This window comes from Rhagoletis zephyria, unplaced genomic scaffold, assembly GCF_001687245.7.
Source record: "Rhagoletis zephyria isolate East Lansing unplaced genomic scaffold, Rhagoletis_zephyria_1.1 Rzeph_scaffold_07885, whole genome shotgun sequence".
In the NCBI taxonomy this organism is placed as follows: domain Eukaryota; kingdom Metazoa; phylum Arthropoda; class Insecta; order Diptera; family Tephritidae; genus Rhagoletis; species Rhagoletis zephyria.
Genome location: NW_016164967.1, coordinates 6,758 through 24,622, shown reverse-complemented (window position 1 = coordinate 24,622; position 17,865 = coordinate 6,758). Strand labels below are relative to the sequence as shown.

Here is a 17,865-nt window from a genome sequence, read left to right as displayed (position 1 = left end):
ATTTTTACTTCTCAAAGCCTTGCGCCAACTATCACTTCTTTCATATTGATCATTGATCTTTATTAACATAAAGACATAAAATCAGCTGATGAATTTAGTTCTGTAGCTGAGCAGTTTTAGATCTCGGCACTGAACAAACTCCTGCCTATCGTGACTCGGCGCAAAAATTGAAAAAAACTGGTTCCGTACGTCATGGGGACTGCACCCCTCGTGTGGATGGGCGGGATTGGAGGGTAAAAACCGTTGGGATTGTTATTATTCTAAGTGCAAAAGGTCGAGACCCGTCTTGGGCATATTTCGAGCTGAAACATCATTTTAGCCAACTCAAAAGAATAAAATCTCAAAATCGGTAGTTTATCTTTGAATTTATGGGCACGAAATGGGTACCAAATATCATCAAACTTCTTTTGTTTCATTTCTAGTTCGTTTCATACCGTGGGTCTTAACAATATTAATCTTGATCTTAGCCTCAGTCTCAGCTTTTGTCTATTAATTTATTAATTGTAAAATAATCGTAAAAATATTTTTATGAAATATGAATTCGGTAGTTGTCTAAAATCCATCCATCGAACATTCCTTCTTTGCTAGCTGTATCAACTTTACTCGACCCGAGGTTCACAAAAATTCATTTCAAAGATTCGTTAGCATTGGCGGCAGTAATAAATTTTTTGCGAACTGAAATAATGTGCGCAGATGATCTTATGGAAACGCGTAGCTTTTATGTAGTTACTAGAATCAGTAGAAAATGAGTTCGATCTTTGGGCCCCTCATAAATCTCTTATTAGACAAACGAAGCCGAAAAGATGATGATTTGGGTCACCCACAATATGAAATGAGTTTTTATTTACATTTTCAAGTCCTATAACTAAAGCGGAATAACATCGACGCCTGGAAGGAAATTAATACTGTTTACCTAAAACTTTACGGACTTTCGAAAAAATACTGTTATTTAGTTGGTATCTCGGCGCCTGCTGAGCGCCTTTTTTCAAAAGCTGGTGCTACAGCCACCGATAGCCTTTGTTTTTGCTAATTAACAAGAGAGTTTGAAATTTTTTTATGGAAAAGTGTTTTTGTGAATACTCACTGTAAGAAACTGCATTTAAAAATTCGATTAAGCGATTATTTCTCAATAATTATAATACAACTAATAAATGGAACTAATATTTTTTGGCTTGTGATTAATCATATGATTAATTTATTGATTTTATTTTTTTGCCATTCCTAAGTGGGACGGCCTCCTACCTTCATGGACCAGGTTTTCAGGCATTAACCTTTTTTTGTTTGTGACTGCGGGTTGGAAGTGGTGGCAAGGAACACGGCACGCATCTTCCACTCAACGCAGGCTGTCACAACCCGTATGTACATACTAACCTACGAAATCACATATGATACAAAATGCACACCAATAAAGACCGCCAGTCGTTTTCCTTCTGTGCCAATTGAAAATGCCAGTAAAGTCCAATCCTTTTCCACCTGGTCTCTCCCTTGCCGAGGTCTCCTTCTTCAAATGTAAGCCGGAATTCGAAAAAAAACGACAATATACATACAGTGTCCATTTAAAGTCTTCGTACATCATATTGTTTAAACTGTGACGCCAAAAAAATTACTACTTGCAACATTTTTGTAAAAAGTTTAAATGTAAATCTCTTTAATAAATATTGACGTTTCACACAACAACAAAACCCTTCTTTTATTTGTGCAGAAGTTAGTAGCTCAAAAAGAAAAAATCGAAATTTGCTCCCAATAAAGTCTTCGTACACTAGGGTTTTCCGTATCGCTTATGCAACTTGTTGCTGCAAATCGTTCATCTCTAAGAAGGTGTAAAAAAATAATAGTTCGAAATTAGCGCCATTTATTTGTAATAAGGCGAGAGCAAATTTGAACAATCTTTTTGCACAAAATGCCTGGTAAATACTTATCGAAAGCTTACATTTAGGGCTCGGAATCTCATGCACTAAAATATCGAATATAAGCGCTATAAACAAGTAAAATATGCAATTAAAAATATTTTCCTAATATTTAGTTGCCGGTACTAAAATACATGGATTTTAACAAGAAAATAACGAAAACAATTCACTTTAAAATACAATACATAATTATGTACAAAATTAGCTTATAATCAAGCAGACAGCTTTAATCTAAAATATAAACATAGTGTTTAATATTGGTACGTATGTATGTCGGTGTCTGTTTGACGTAGCAACCTCAGTGTATGATGTAATAAACCTTTTCCCAGTTTTTCACCAATTGGTCCCCAAGGAGTACTTTTGGATTGTGCAATGTTTTCGTTTTGCGCGCACGGCAGCACTTATGTACCTCTTGATTAGAAAAAGTTCTTATCGAGGATAAAATATATATATGTAATTGTGTTATTTATGAACAAAATGTAGGTTAAATATAATATCAATGCTTAATTAAGAATAATCAGCCTCATTGCGTAAGTCGTAAATTAGGCTGAATTGTACGACTCGACAACATTAGCATTGTCTACTGTCGTGCTGAAATAAGTAAACGATGAAAATTGTCGAAAACTATGCAGTGCTGCCAAGTTTTTCCGTTTTAATACACTAGTCGAGTGGAAATTTTAGGCAATGGCGCTAAATTTTCGATACGAGTCGACTCTCGAAAAACGACTTGCATTCGGCACGACTCCCGCAATGAGGCTGAATATCAATAGTAAAGTACATAATTATTGTGTGTTGGTGTTGGTTGATTTTTCCGACAGGGTGGTAAGATGATTTATTTTGGAACAAATTCGTTCCAATATAAATCAACTTACATAATTATTGCTTGTGTTTCCTTAAACTGGAAACTCAAATCGTAATTATAGCACTGAATGGAGTTTTCATAAATATAAGTTTAAAATCAATAAAATATCCATTGCAAGATTATATTTTTATGAAAAACGTGAATTTTGTGAATTTATCAAGGAAAATTTTAAATTTCCGAATATATTTACGTCTTTATTCCGAAACACAAAAAAAAATGTTTGAATAGTTATAGAGACTCCAAAGCCTGCCAGCGCATCCGCCCAGAGAGCTCATTAAGCACGCCCAAGTTTGAGCGACCATTACCCGGAGCTCAAAGTATAGAATGTCATAAATATGAATCATAAACACATACACTAGTAATTGCTATGAATGGCTGCCGTATAAACTCAGGACACGCATTTGCTTGGAGACTCCGAAGGTTAAGGTGGTCATAAGTTCAGCCAACACATTCAATGGTCCATTACCCGGAGCTGCTCCAACATGATGAGTATATTTTAGTGAGGCTCACATGCCACTGCCTCTGGCTACGCGTTAAATATCGGAATATTCCAAAATAAATAGCAATTATCTCTTATGATTATAAGAAAAGTGTTTGTTTACAAAATTACCTGTGCCACTCTGCCATGGTACGGTTGTTGCTCCCTTTCATACCACAGTAAATTTGTATGCAACTCTGAATCGGCAAAATTGATGCTCCTGCTCATTATCAACCCAGATAAGATTTTATCCCCCGAGTATTCAAAAAGGTTTATTACTGTATACATATACTGTGGTAGCAACATATAAAATTTACTGTTGGTAGAGAGAGAGAGAAGCACGCGTAACCGTCGCACGTACACGGTTGTGAGTTTTAATTTACATAACGCTCTCATATGTTTGATCGTGTCAGGCCACACTCACTGCCGTAAACGTACGTTAACGTGCCAGCGATACGATCCTGTATGGTTCTATCTCTGCTTGGCCTCCAAGTGATAAATTTCGGTAATTTTTGCGTGGTACACATATTAGGGTAATTTCGTATTAATCAGAGATATATTCCAGCTCTCTTCTACAGCCCTCCACTAATTGAGATCTAACAGAGGTTGAAGAGAGTGCCTTAATGGCCGCTCGGTTATCCGAGAAGATATTCAGATGAATATTTGGGAAAAGATTAAAGGTAAGTTTTATATTAAGAGATTGCGCACTAAACTTAAATGGTTGTAAAACAAAAAGGAAATTTCATGATTTGTTAAGATAACTTAACCATTTGAAGATGCCCAATAAAAACATGCATTTGCATGAGATTCCGAGCACTACTTATATAGAAGGAGCCTAAAGTTCTCACCCATGGCGTGTGGAGTTTGCGCGTGAGTTCTGGCGCAGTGTCATGTTTTCCGGCGAATCCAAATACACATTTTTTGGGTTTTATGAAAGACTCAGTGTATGGAGAAAGCTGGGAAAAGCTACAACCCTAAAAATACTATCAAGAGTGTAAGACACGGTGGTGGTGGCGTAATGGTATGGGGTTATATTGCTGATAGCGGCGTTGGTATCTTGGAAATAATTATGCATCATAGAGTGTATGCTGAAAAATTGGGCGTTGTGGAAAATTTGTATTGTTAGCAAGATAACGACCCTAAACTTTTGGCTCATGATACAAGGATGTACCTGGCGTACAATACTCCACATTTGCTGAAAACCCCACCACAGAGTCCTGATATCAAACCCATAGAGCATTTGTAGAATATGCTTGAGAAAAGGATCACATCTAATCACATTCCCTCAAGGGATTAATTAAAAAATGTTCTTTTGTAAATGGTCAAGCTATGCCCAAAGACTTGTGGAATCAATGCCAGATCGTATTAATATCGCTATTGAAATAAGCGTTATCCAACAAAATATTGAGAAATAAATGTGTGGTACTTAACGCTTTCTTTTATGCATTAACTCATATACATATGAGTAAAGTGCGTTATGTAAAATTTTTTCGATTTTTACTTTTTGGTGGATTACGTTCCAGTATTTAAAGTAGTTTCATATCCACTAACAACACAGTTCAAAATCTTTTTATATTCTGAAAAAATAGCATAAAATGTTAACTCTTTTTCCAAAAGTCGCTATCATACTTATTTATAAACTTTCAAAAGTATCCATCTTCTGATGAACCTAGGAAACTGCTTTAGGTCGTATAGACTGTTAATATTATCTTATGTCATGGTATGTTATGTTATAATTTTATAAGGCTCCTATTTATCCAATTTTCAGGTAATAATAAAAAGATTCCATTTAAATGTTACTTGTTGTCGTAGTCGTTTTTTTTTCAAATTTATGGCTTTCTATTATAAAATCACATAACGCTGTTTGCAAGTGGACTACTCATATGTATGAAGACTTTAGTGGTAGAAATTTAACGACTTTTGTAATAACGTTTGGAATAATAAATAAAATGAAATAAGTTGTGTTACTTTGTTAAATATCATAAATAATGACCATAAATGCAATTATTTCCATGATCCACCTACCGGAAAAAGTACCATATAAGTTAATCCAGGCAATAAGTTATGTACGTACCAAATTTCAAAAAAAAAAAATCGGCTCATGAATACGATTTTTCCTGTGTATTTCCCTACAATCCTTTAAAATTTCGTTTAAGTTGGTGCAGCGACCAATAATGAATTAGTACGAACACCTTAAAAGAAAATATCTCTTTTTTGCTAAGACATTGATAACCTTGTCATTTTGAAAAAGTCATTGAGAATTTGATTTTTTATTGAAACAACAAATAATTTAAAATATTTTTTCATTAATGTATGTTATGCTGTTACTTCTCATTTTTATTCATAAATTAGATATAGTTTTACTTTCTTAAAATTAATGTTTATGTATTAAAAGTAGTAACATATTTCACTGAAAAAGAGAAGAAAAATAAATAAATTAGTTATAAATCAAATAAGCATTAATTTCTATTTGTATATGTGTCCAAAATTAAGCACAAGTCAAGTCAAGAGGGTGATTTTTCTACATATAATGCTTCATTCGCTTTATCACCCAAACTACAGGGACTTTTTTTTTTATTATACTTGACGGGAATATTGGTAAAGGTTATTGGCATTCAAATTATATTTATTTACATTAATGCAGCAATTGTACATAAACATGTACATACTGACGCTGCGAATGTTGAACAATACTAATTTCAAACCCACGACTTAGCTTTTATTCCCTATTGACACAGATACACACATATCTATTATAAAAGATTGCAGTTGTTTGCAGTTGTATTGGGATCGGCCTAAAGTAATGGATTATATTTTATACCAAATATTCCTAACGGGGAACTTTTAAAAATCTAAAACAAAAACAAATTACAAACGAGAAAAATATTTTTTAAATTTGTAGGAATTAATGCAATCATGGACTTATGTTATGTTCGGTATCATACCCCACATCTTACCACGGAGCAAAATATTAGGTGCCATTGGATAAATATGGGTACATAAATATAGACATATCGTTAGCTTAATTCACCCTAACCAACACTGACTTCCAAACTGCGTTTTTTTTTAATATTTTGGAAGGATATATTAAAATACACCTTCATTAAAAATTTTAAGGTGTTAGTACCTAATACAACGGAGTTACAAACATACATACATATGCCTGTATGTATATGCCACTTTTTAAAAAGCCCTATCTGGTTTGCTTTTCTTTTGCTTCGCCTGTAAAATAGAAATTTTTTGATTAGGGCTTTTGCGAATTGAGGTAACGATATGTATGCACTTTAGGCTGGGTCGATTAAAAATATCTCTTTAGCCAGCGCAATTAATTCAAAATGAAACTTTCGCTGGTAATATCTGGAAAATGCGTTTATAATTGTTATAAACAAGACGATTAAATTAAAAGTTATTAAATTTAATATCTCACTATATTACTTTGCAATAAGACTATAAGTTGTCGAGATTTCATTACTTCAGAAAAAAAAAATTTCGCGAAACTTATTTCAAAAATTTTAGGTTTTCGAATATAATATTTAAATGACCATGGCGTTACCGAGCCGATGTGGTCGATTTTCGAAGTCGTCGTGAATGAAATCAAACGCGGATTATCCAATATAAGGAATCGTTTGATAAGCAAATTCTAGTTTTCAAACACATTGACCCCTGATTGCGATTTTATCGTAAACGACAAAAGGTAAAATTTACAGGAGGCTCTTTTTTAATTCTCCCTGCAGTGTTAAAACTCACTAAATACTCTAACAAACAGCTAAAACGACCACATTGGCGCTACTATTTGGTATTTTCTGGCGTTTTTTTTTTTTTAAATAATAAGAAAAAAGTAAAATATAACCCTTGACCAAAATAGGTTCAGGGACAAGTAAAAGTGATAAAATCGAAATCTTATAAGCTATTTGAATGGAAATAAACGGCAAAATGAAATCATTTCGAAAGTTGCAATTTTGTGTATACCAGTGCATACAATAGGAATATAAGCCACGTTAAAAGTCTGTTTTTCATCGTTCTGATATGCTTTTAAATCTTTTAACCCCTTAAGCAAAGCATGGATTTCAACAAAGACCCCGCAATGCAGTGACTGCAGATGCAATTACACAATGTCAGACGGCTCTTAATTTTGATAAGGGAAGGAAGCTAATTTGGAAGCATTCGGTTGTAGCAAGTGCCGATGGATCTTTGGTTAAAACTACGGCTGAAACTGCTATTTACAATAAAGTTCTGCAAAAGTGTAAATAAAGCAAACGATAAAATTCATTTTGTTTTTTTCGTAACAGTAAATATTCAAAGTATGCGATTTAGAAGGACGTTGTAACTAGTATTTGTAACCTATTTGCAACAAAAAAAAGTGTTTTAGACAACACAAGGCAACAGTGATTTTGTTAAGGCAAATGTTAAAGCTGTTTTTGACACAAGTTTTTTGTGCTGATTATAAATCCGTAAGAATAAAGTTTCCATCAACGAAAAACGTGGTCAAAGTGTGAAAAAATCGCGTTGTTCGCAATATTTTAGAAGGTCTAGCAAAAAAAAAAACAAAAGGTGATAGGCTCAAATAAAGCTAAAACTCTCGGCTACTATCCCTGAAAATACCATCCCTGCACCTTGACCTGATGGTCACTAATAGTCATTTATTGAACAATATAAAAAACTGGAATACTGTGCTATTGGAAAAAAAAATTAATTTTGCTGTTAAATAAATAACAGTAAGTGACCTTAGTGTTAAGGTTCAGGATGGTGTTTTAAGAGATTGTAGTCGAAAGCTCAAGCCTTACCTTGAGCATTAGTGGAAGCCTCTATTACCTTTTGTTTAATTGCGGTGGGTACTCAAACTTCGCACAAAATCTGGCTTTGCTGTTCAATAAATGACTATTTATAAATGACCATCAAGTCACGGTGTAGGGCAGTCGAGACTTCTAGCTTTAATTTAAGTATATTGACGCCTTTTATTTCTTGCTAGAGCTTCAAAAATATTGCAAAAAATGAGATTTTTTGACATTTTGACCCCGTTTTTCTCAAAATATGGAGCTGATGGATACTTTATACTCACGGATTCGTAATCAGCACAGAAAAGTCAATCAAAACCAGATTTAACATTTGCAGCACCAAAATGTTCTCCCTTTTTTGTTGCCTTGTGTAATTTGAGGCTAACGATAAAATCGCAATTAGGGGTCGACAGACATATTCTGCTTTATTGGCACTGTAACCGCCAGACGGCCGCTGTGGTGTATTGGTCAGCAGTGCGCGCTACCACACGCTACGCTGAGCCTGGGTTCAAGCCCGATTCAACCCAACATCAAAAAAAAAATAAAAACAAAAAAGGGTTTTTCCAAATAGCGGTCGACCCCCGGCAGGCAATGGCAAACTTCCGATTGAATTTCTGCCATGAAAAACAGCTTCTCATAAAAATAAAATCGCCGGAGTCGGCGTAAAATTGTATATTTAAGCGGAACTTCTCTAGAAAATTATAAAGATTTTAGGGTTGAAAAAGTGGTTCATGCCATTAAAAGTAGTGGAATTAAGTTCATAGTAATTAATAAACGTTGCATATGCATTCATATGAAAACGGAACTCTGCTTATTAGGGTTTTAGATTACTCGTCTATTTTCGAAAACAGGAAAAACCCGCTTCGAATTTCGAACTTTAAAAAAAAAAACGGGTAAAGCTGCTTTATTTCCCCTTTTTTTGAAGTGAAACGTTTGAATTAAAAAAAAGCTGACATCAGATTCGGAGTCAGCGACCTCGTAAACCCGCCATTTATATGAGTCTGGTGAAAAAAATTCTGATTGAAATTAACAAAATAAAAATTTGTATTACATAGAAGCGTGGCAACCCTGATCGAAAATATTTTCGGACCAAAGTTCTCAACAATACCTTTCATTTGATATCCATATTGCAACGTTTTAGATAAATTGTGTAGAATCGAAAATAAGCGGCGACCGTACACTATTATCCCAAGGGATAACATTTTGTATATTGGGAAAGCAATGTTTAAGAACCTTCTCTTGGTACCTATGAATGGCAATATTTTACATTTTTTCTAAACAAAAAATTTAATAAATATGCGATACAAAATAAGTGTCAACCCTATTAAAAATATTTTTGAATTAGGCGTCTTTATGTTTTAATTAATTTGTAACTAATTTCGAATAGGTGGCAACCTTATACGAGTCTTCTCGGAGTTAGTGCCTATTCAGATAACCTTAAAATCCAAAACATTATCTGTGTACAAAATATCAGCCGTTTCCGAGAACCCTATGGATATATATATATATATATATACAAGAATTGCTCGTTAAGGGTCGTTTTCTGAAGTAACCTTTAACTTTAAAGCTCACTTTATTTTTAAAGTTTGGATCAAAAATAAAGCTATGTCTAAAGTTAAGCATTTCTATTATCGGTACGTTGACGTACGTATGTATGTTTCTTGGTTGTAAACCAATTTAAACCCGATATTTACCGATGCTTTATTTTATTACGCCGAGACACAAGATATTTTCTTTTTAACAGAGACAAAATTTAAAAATAATTTACTCGTACATGGCGTATGGGTTAGTGCTTGATTTGTAGAAGAGCAGGCATAAATGCAAATGAAAAAAATTACTAATAGCACTAAGCAATGTGTAAGCGCCATTTTTTATTTTTTTATACTCATAAAGTTTTATGCTTTCATAAACAAAGAACAATAAGATTTTCGAAAAAAAAGTTCTTTGTGATCTTTGACCACTCGTAACATCTCTATCAGAACTTGGATTGCTTAAAACCACTAAAGGAAGGTCAGTGTGATAATCTAGCCATTCCGAAGTAAGGCATATTTTATTTTTGTCTTTATTCCCGGAACTACATACGTATGTATTGTTTTTTTTTTATTATTATTTTTTCCAATATGTAACTATTGCAATTTTGTCATAGGTACGACAAAAAAATATGTTATTTCGGTTAGCGCTTTTAGATTTTGGCTGTGTTTTTTTGCAAGTGTCATTTCCAACCAAAGTGGACATGGATGGCCGGTATGTTATATATTTTTGTTTAAGATTGATAATTTTATATTTTAGAATTCGATTACTGACTTGAAAATTTGTGCAGAATACGAAACTGTTTTCAGGCTCTTAAAAAATTATTTTTATTTTTTATTTTTACATCATTGTAAAATATTTTCCAGAATGGCACCTTTTTAAAAGTAAGCTAAAGTAATAAATAAGTTTAGAAACTGTTAGAAAAAAGGTATACTAACGGATAAGCATTGTACTGATTTTTTACGTTAAATGCATGTTTTTTAAACATTTGCATATCACTTTAAAACTCATTTATCAGATAAGCTTATGTTGAAGCTTTATCCACCTTCTTCGTCGTCGTCGTCACGAAAAACAATTTGTTCAAATTTTTCAGTAGAAGTTCGCTGTATTATACCAATCCACATTAGGTCAAATGATTACTTTTTCTGTGCGAAATTAATTGCAGCTAAAATATAGCATTATTTTAATGTAAAAGGATGGAAACCGTTAAAAAAAGTGTAGAGTCAGTAAATAACATGTAAAACATGACTTGGCTTTCGTAAAACAGACTTTTTTAAGTTCAAATGATGAGTATATGTAGTTCTCGAAAATATTGTCCAAATAGCTTGGTTTTGAAAAAAATTATTTTCTTACCATACTCAACCCGGAGGGGGTTGAGCTACATAAATAAAATAAGTATGGTCATATGTACATAAATGGTTTCATCTAGGGATTAAAAAAAAAAATACTATCGAAGTCCCTTAATAAAAAAAAATTAAAATTTACTACATGTCTCGCAGATATGCCTTGAGGAGAGATTCCCAAAGCAATTAGTCTTCATAAAACCCTTCATTTTCACTTAAGATTTTTCCTGTAACTTTGTTTGATTGCTGTCTAACGGTGATTTTTATTTTACAAAAACAAAGTTAATTTTCTGTTATTTCGGAGTATTCTCTACAGAATGGCATCAAAAAATAATAATGTAAAACTGCGTTTCCGAAATTGGACTTTCGCACAGCCAAATGAAACATTTGACCTAATGTGCAATCGTGTGACTACAAAAAAATTGTCGTACCAATTTTTTCTTTTATTTTGTACCAATAGCCTAATATAAACAAATAAATAAGTATAAGTTCGGGCGAAACCGAACTTTATTTACCCGGCGCACGTATCAAATATCGTTTTTTCACCTTTCAGTAAACTGCATGGTAAGCAAAAGTATTTTTCCCGATGTCGATTATATGCTATGAGATATTGAAATAATTGTAGCAAGTTTGGTGGAAATCGATAAGGGGGCTATCACATACACTTATGAATGTAGTCATAAGCGGGTGGTGCCACGCCCATTTAAAAAAAAAAAATCAATAATAACTGTGTCTTGTTAAGACATTGTTGTAAGTTGGCGTGTTTAGTTATTGAAATATCGGAATTTTCGTATTTCTGAGATTTACCGTAACGGTAATTTACCGTGACGGTAATTTTAGTCCGATTTCAAAAATTTACACATATTAATAATAATACACTTGTGCACAAGTGCACTGCCCCTTAAGAGTCCTATTTCACCAAAATATAAGAACAACAACAACAACAAGGCAATCATTGAAACTCCTGAAGCAATAAACAGACATTGGTAATTATATTATTTTTAGTGTTTTTTGCATAAAAAAAACAGGGTGACATTCCGGAAATATTTAGCCTTACTTACCATGGTGCAATGGTAAATTCACTCAAATACAAAAGAATTGCTTTTATTAATTGCGTTTTGATTTCTTTAGGGTTTGTGCTGAGAGGGCAATGAGAAGGTAAAATTTTGCGGTAGAAACGAAAACACCATAAGTTTTTTCTTATCTCATTTAATCAATACCTTCTTGCGCTTCTTAACTGCAATGCACTCAGGCAAGCAAAATGGGGAGACCCGCACTACAATAGCCCAACTTCGCTCTGGCTATTGCTGCAGGCTAAATTCATACTTAAGCTGTTGTTTAAACTTTTTTCCATGTTGATGATCGAATAACCGGAGCAGGTAAAATATATCAAAGTAATACCGTTCGCAAAAGAAAACAGCTTTGTTGGTGGCTTATTATTTGGATCGTATAATGCTGTTTTTGATTTTTCATTGTTACCACCACTTTGTTGAAAATTTTAAACTTTGTTTGAAATTACCCATATGTATGTATATTGATTTTGAAGTTTTTTACTTCAAATGCAGTTGAAAGTAGTTGAAATCTTATGAAGATTTGAAGAGATTACTTCCTCCCAGGATATCGCCATGTTAATAAAGTCTGATGCTTACAAGAAATTTGTCTGATTGAATTTTTCGTTCAACACGCTTTCCTTCTGCACTTCATAGATAATTATTTGGGTATTGTTATTGGAAGTCTCCTGAAGAGAATCGGAGTTTTCCGATCGAAAAATAACGTTTTTCAAGAATTCTATACAATTTCTATGAAAAGTCTTTCCCCCCCCCCATATAAAATACATGGAAAGCTTTAAACGCTTTGAGGGACCTCTAAACATTTTTTGATTTCAAAATAAAAAATAGGGGTATACTTTTTTCGATATAGAATAATCCTAGGAGGTGGAGCATTAAAATTCCGACTTTACTTATTTTGGACCGCCCTAATGTACATACACAGATGTGTTAATAAATAAAATTGTTATTTAAATCTTGGTTTTATACGTATGTATGTATTTTCAAGTCGAATTCAAGCAAAGCATCGCACATGTGATAGTTTTCATTTGTTTTTAAAAGGTTTGACTGATATATATGTATTTAGATTATAACAATATGGATTATATTTATGTATAATAATCATGGATAATTTAGTTCACGTCATTACAAGCTTTCATATAGACTATGTTGTTTTTTGCATTTTTACGGCGAATACAACAAAAGATATACGAATAATTAATTTGCGTTAATTTAAGCTTAAAATTATTAAAGTTTAATGGTACCTGGGTCTAATGAAAATTGAAATTGTTAAACTGTAATAATTGCATGTACATCACGTACACTTAAATATTATTTATTGTTCCATTTTTTTTTTTTTTTTGTATATTTCTATATATGTTGATTATCAAGTCGTGTGCAAGTGTCGCTGGCTCCGATTTTGCCATATGCTTCGCCTTAATATTTAACTTAGTATTTGTTTACATCCGGTGGTGTCTTTAAGAAGTCATCCGGCCGCTTGTGTTCGATTAGAGCACGAATTGTGCCACTGTCAGTAGGCAAGTCCGACTTTTTTCTTAACAACGGCTTGTCTTTATTGCGTTCACCTCGCACCTATTGTAAATGAGTAGTTTCGCAAGTTGCAAATTGTTATAGCATATCAATTTAAAGCCATTTTGTATATTTTATCACACGAATGTTTGGAATGCAATGTATGCATGTTAGTGAATATATTGTAGATGTATTTAAGCGTATCAATGGAAATCACAGGAAATTGTATTGCATACGGAGAGTTAAGAGTTCTAAGGAGAAGTTATGTGGACTCTATATCGATGGCTGAGTGGAAGATCGACCTATCTCGGCAGCCAGTTCGAAAACATTCTATCTCAAAAAACTTTTCAAGAACGTCCTATTTCAGAATTCGTCTCAAAAACGCCCTATCTCAGCTGCCGATTCAAAAACGCCCTATATCAGCATATTTTCAATACATTTTGAAGTGCGATAGGGCGTTTTTGAACCGAATTTTGAGATAAGGTGTTTTTCAATAAAATTCTGAAATAAGGCGTTCTTGAAAAGATTTTTGAGATAGAGCGTTTTCGAACTGGTAGCCGACATAGGTCGATCTTCCACTCAGCCATCGATATGCTATTGTACGATGTTAACAGGTTTATTTTTCTATAAGTATCAGTACGTTTTCAGTGTATTCATCTATGTGATATTAAACACATGTATGTAGGTAGCTATTTGTAATGTTTTTAATGTTCACATTATTATGTTATTTACAACTGAAATAAAATATGTATGTTGCTTCTTTTTTTTACCAACATAATTTGATTGGTATTGAGCCAAAGTGTTAATAATTTTAAAAGCGGTTTATTTGATTAAAGATAATGCAAGCATTTTGTAAATATGCGTAAGACCCTTCAAAGAGAACGGATAAAGGATATCGTAGAGAATACTAAATACTTCACCGATAAAATAGAGGTAACAAAATTTCCAGACTTGCTTGGTGCACTTATTAAATATGAAACCGACACTATGATGAAAAAGAACAAGTTAACGAAGGAAATGATGCTTTGGTTATGAATAATGTTACTGGGAAGGGAATACACTGGGGAGATGATGTATAGATTCCAAAAGCACACATATATAGACACACATATCACTCATTTAATTCAATACTGTCATAACTCAAAAAACCAAAAGCTCGAGAAAAATAGCTTTAAAGTTTTGAATTTACATATTGAGCCCTAAGCGCCAAAATAACGTAAGCGATATTTTTTAAAATTTTCTTTTTGATGTAGAAATATTCCTAGAGCATCTAAATGCATTTCTGTATCAAAAAGAAAATTTTGAAAAAAATGTCGCTTACGTTATTTTGGCGGTTAGGGCTCGATATGTAGTATTTCTGGGCACCGAAATGTTTACCTGGAATTTGAATAATTTTGTTCGAACAATTATATTCTCGCTGTTCCTATTGCAAACATAGAAGAACAGGTAGCGGTCATTTCTGCATACTTAACTCGATTTTGTAATATGTATTTTGTATTATGCCACCATTGAACTAAATGACCGACATTGTATATTTTATTTCTAGGTAAAAAAGAAATCACTGAATAAAAATGTTATAATAATGACAATTCTTAAAGTATAACATATACTCATGATTATATACATCATAGTTTGTCAATGAAGGTGAGGAACATTTGTTACAACTACAAACTTTGCACCACTGATTCTTCGGTTATGAAATATTTCCTACAAAAATGGCGTAATGCTTTCAGTTTAGCTCACCTCTCTAGTTTCCTGTGCTGCTTGTTGTTGGGGTTGCATCTGTTGTTGTCTGTTTTCTTGTTCAAATTTGTCGTAAGTCAGATCACAATTCTCATTTTCTTCAAACTCGTTTTGACTACTTGAAATACTTAAATTGTCCATTTGACCACACATTTTTGGCCACTCAGGATTACTTTTGGCCAAAGACTCAACCTGCATCCAAAGCTCTTCGCGTTGCGACATCTTTTCGCGTTCCCTAAAAAGTCATCACATGTGTCAATGCTACTAATTTCAGTCACGAAGTGTCGATAAATAAAAAGCTATACTTACAGCTGCTTTTCCTGACGGTAATTTCGACTACACTCGTCGAAAAGACGTTGATTCATCTCCATGAACAGCTTAAGTGCATTATAAATAAGTCCATGTATCGTTTTGTTCCAATGCGTTTTTGAATTTCTATTTAATGCCGGAAACATTATCGGCAATATGACTTGTGAATTATCAGCGATCAGCGACATTATATACTCGTTATTCCAGTAGTAAAGCGCACGTTCGGCGACTTGAAAATGTGGTGACGACACACATTTGGCAATTTGCCGAAACAGCGGTTCCATAACTTTTTGAAATTCAGCTGGTTCGATGACATCGAGTAGCTCCTCCAGTTCATTTAAAAACATCACTTCTTTGGGACTATGTGTTTTGGGCCAGAACTTCAAAAGACTCCTTTAAAGTGAAAAAATTATTTGTTTAATAGGCGTAAAAATTACTGCACCTGACCACACTGCGGAAATAAAAGTGAAACTTCTGTCGATTTATTTTTTGTTCGTTTCCTTCTCAATCTCAATCTTATAGCCTATTTCCACCAAAAGCTTAACAGGTAAGTTGCACGAATTTTCGCATGGGGTACATAATCGGCAGGGTTTATTTTTTACTTTCTTCCTTTTTACTTTTGTTTGCTTGTACATAACATGAGCAATTACCCCTTTCAGGTTGTAATCTCCTTTTTGCAATAGGCAACTGCAGTTAAGGCTTGGTGGAAATGAACTATTGATTTTAATTTTTACCTTGGCCTTAATCGTAATCTTACTTTTAAACTTAACACAAAGTGGTACGCTACCACGCTTCGATAATTCAATATTAATATAGGTGGCAAGAGAGAGAGAGAGAGAAATAAGAAGGAAGAGAGATGCACTCCCGTTGCAAACAAAGTGTTACATTTTCGTGACGATTTTCTAATTCATTACCACCACTCTAAAGTTTCACTTCAAAAAGTGTCTTCTTGTCTAACCTTATGACTGGCTCTGATAGGCTTGGATCTTTCTCCAGGAACTGCACTACACAGTATGTTAGCTGCGGATGATAAACAGACAGACTTTTCGCTTTGTGCAACGGTAAGAGTACTTTCAGCAGAAATTGTTTGTGCTCCTCTTTTAATGGCAATGCAAAACCATTGATAATACTACCGAGGATTTCCAAGAGTTCAGCAATGCCATTGTGATGTTCGGTTTCATAAATAAAACTGCAAGAGAAAATTTGCAATAAGCATGGCACACACACATGGACATATGCACATATGTATGTATGTATTTATGTAGATTGGTTCATACCGATAGAATACGTTATTGATTTGCTTGCGTATAAATGCTCTCAAACCCAAGAACTTCCCATAGATCCGATGCAGTACAGTCTTTAGGAAGTCACGTTCGCGTGGATCCTCCGAATCAAAAAGTTCCAGCAGTTGCAACACAAATTGATGATCAATATAACGTTTGGCGATGTTCGGCTGAAAATCTGGCGATTCAAGAAAACGCAAAAACAGTTCATAAACAAATTGCAGATGAGGCCAAGATGATTCTAACGTCGGCTCATCTTCTTCCGGATCAAATTCAGCACCGTTAGGATTTGACGATGGCGGTAATGTGCGAAATAAGTTTACTGCAAACTAAAGATGAATTTTCAGTAGTAATTTTGTTTAAATTAAATAAAATGTAAAGCGAAATGCGATTTAATAAGCTATATTCACCATATTTATTGCCTCCGGATATATTGCCTCCGTGATAACCCCATTCTGATTGGACAGATACTCCACCATTTCGTGCAGCGCCGCTCGTTTCACTTCCTTCCATTTTAGGTCGCTTAATGGCTCGGAAAAATCGAAGAGCGTACAGCATTGTCTTAACTTTTGTATCAAAAGTTGCTCACGTTCATTAGCAGGTGTTTCTGTGATTAAGGTAAAAAAAAAAATCGGTTAAACTTCTTAATTATTAATCAGTGTTGTAAGAGTCGTATGTGGTTCATATTTGAATATTTGATTTATGTGCATACGTTAAAACAATGTTTGCATACTTTAATATGCTTTTTCGTTTGCTTAAAGCTGCGCATTTGTATAAAAAAGATAGAGTGACTGAAACGTGAACGTGTTGATTTTTTTTGAATATTCACAACGTTTTTCAAGTTATATTTTTTTGGTTATTTTTCTGTAAAAATATTGTTCAAGTTTTAGTTTATAAAAATTTAAGAAAATTTAACAAATTTTCATCAAAATTTCGAGTTTTTGAAGTGAAACTTCTTACACGAGTTCGGAGATGGATATTTAACTCCAAGTCATAAAATCTGCATCGTTCTCTCGATTTTCAAAAATTAGGTGTCACATCAAAGGCCTCCTCCTTCGG

At 33.6% G+C, this 17,865-nt stretch overlaps 1 protein-coding gene across 2 annotated transcripts; it reads right to left on the bottom strand.

Annotated features, from left to right (window-relative positions):
• Positions 1-5,559: 5,559 nt before the first annotated feature.
• LOC108374596 (serine/threonine-protein phosphatase 2A 56 kDa regulatory subunit gamma isoform-like) lies at positions 5,560-17,434 on the bottom strand. Of its 2 annotated transcripts, none has more exons than XM_017630576.1 (6): positions 17,217-17,409; positions 16,801-17,135; positions 16,482-16,712; positions 15,524-15,916; positions 15,215-15,449; positions 5,560-5,657 (listed from the first exon to the last, which is right to left on the bottom strand). In XM_017630576.1, exons 1-6 carry the CDS (start codon positions 17,283-17,285, stop codon positions 5,655-5,657), a joined length of 1,266 nt encoding a protein of 421 aa, XP_017486065.1. In that variant the 5' UTR covers positions 17,286-17,409; the 3' UTR covers positions 5,560-5,654. The 2 variants fall into 2 exon arrangements, with proteins under 2 accessions (XP_017486065.1, XP_017486066.1); XM_017630577.1 differs by lacking the exon at positions 5,560-5,657 and adding an exon at positions 12,918-13,534 and having other exon boundaries at positions 17,217-17,434.
• Positions 17,435-17,865: the final 431 nt, after the last annotated feature.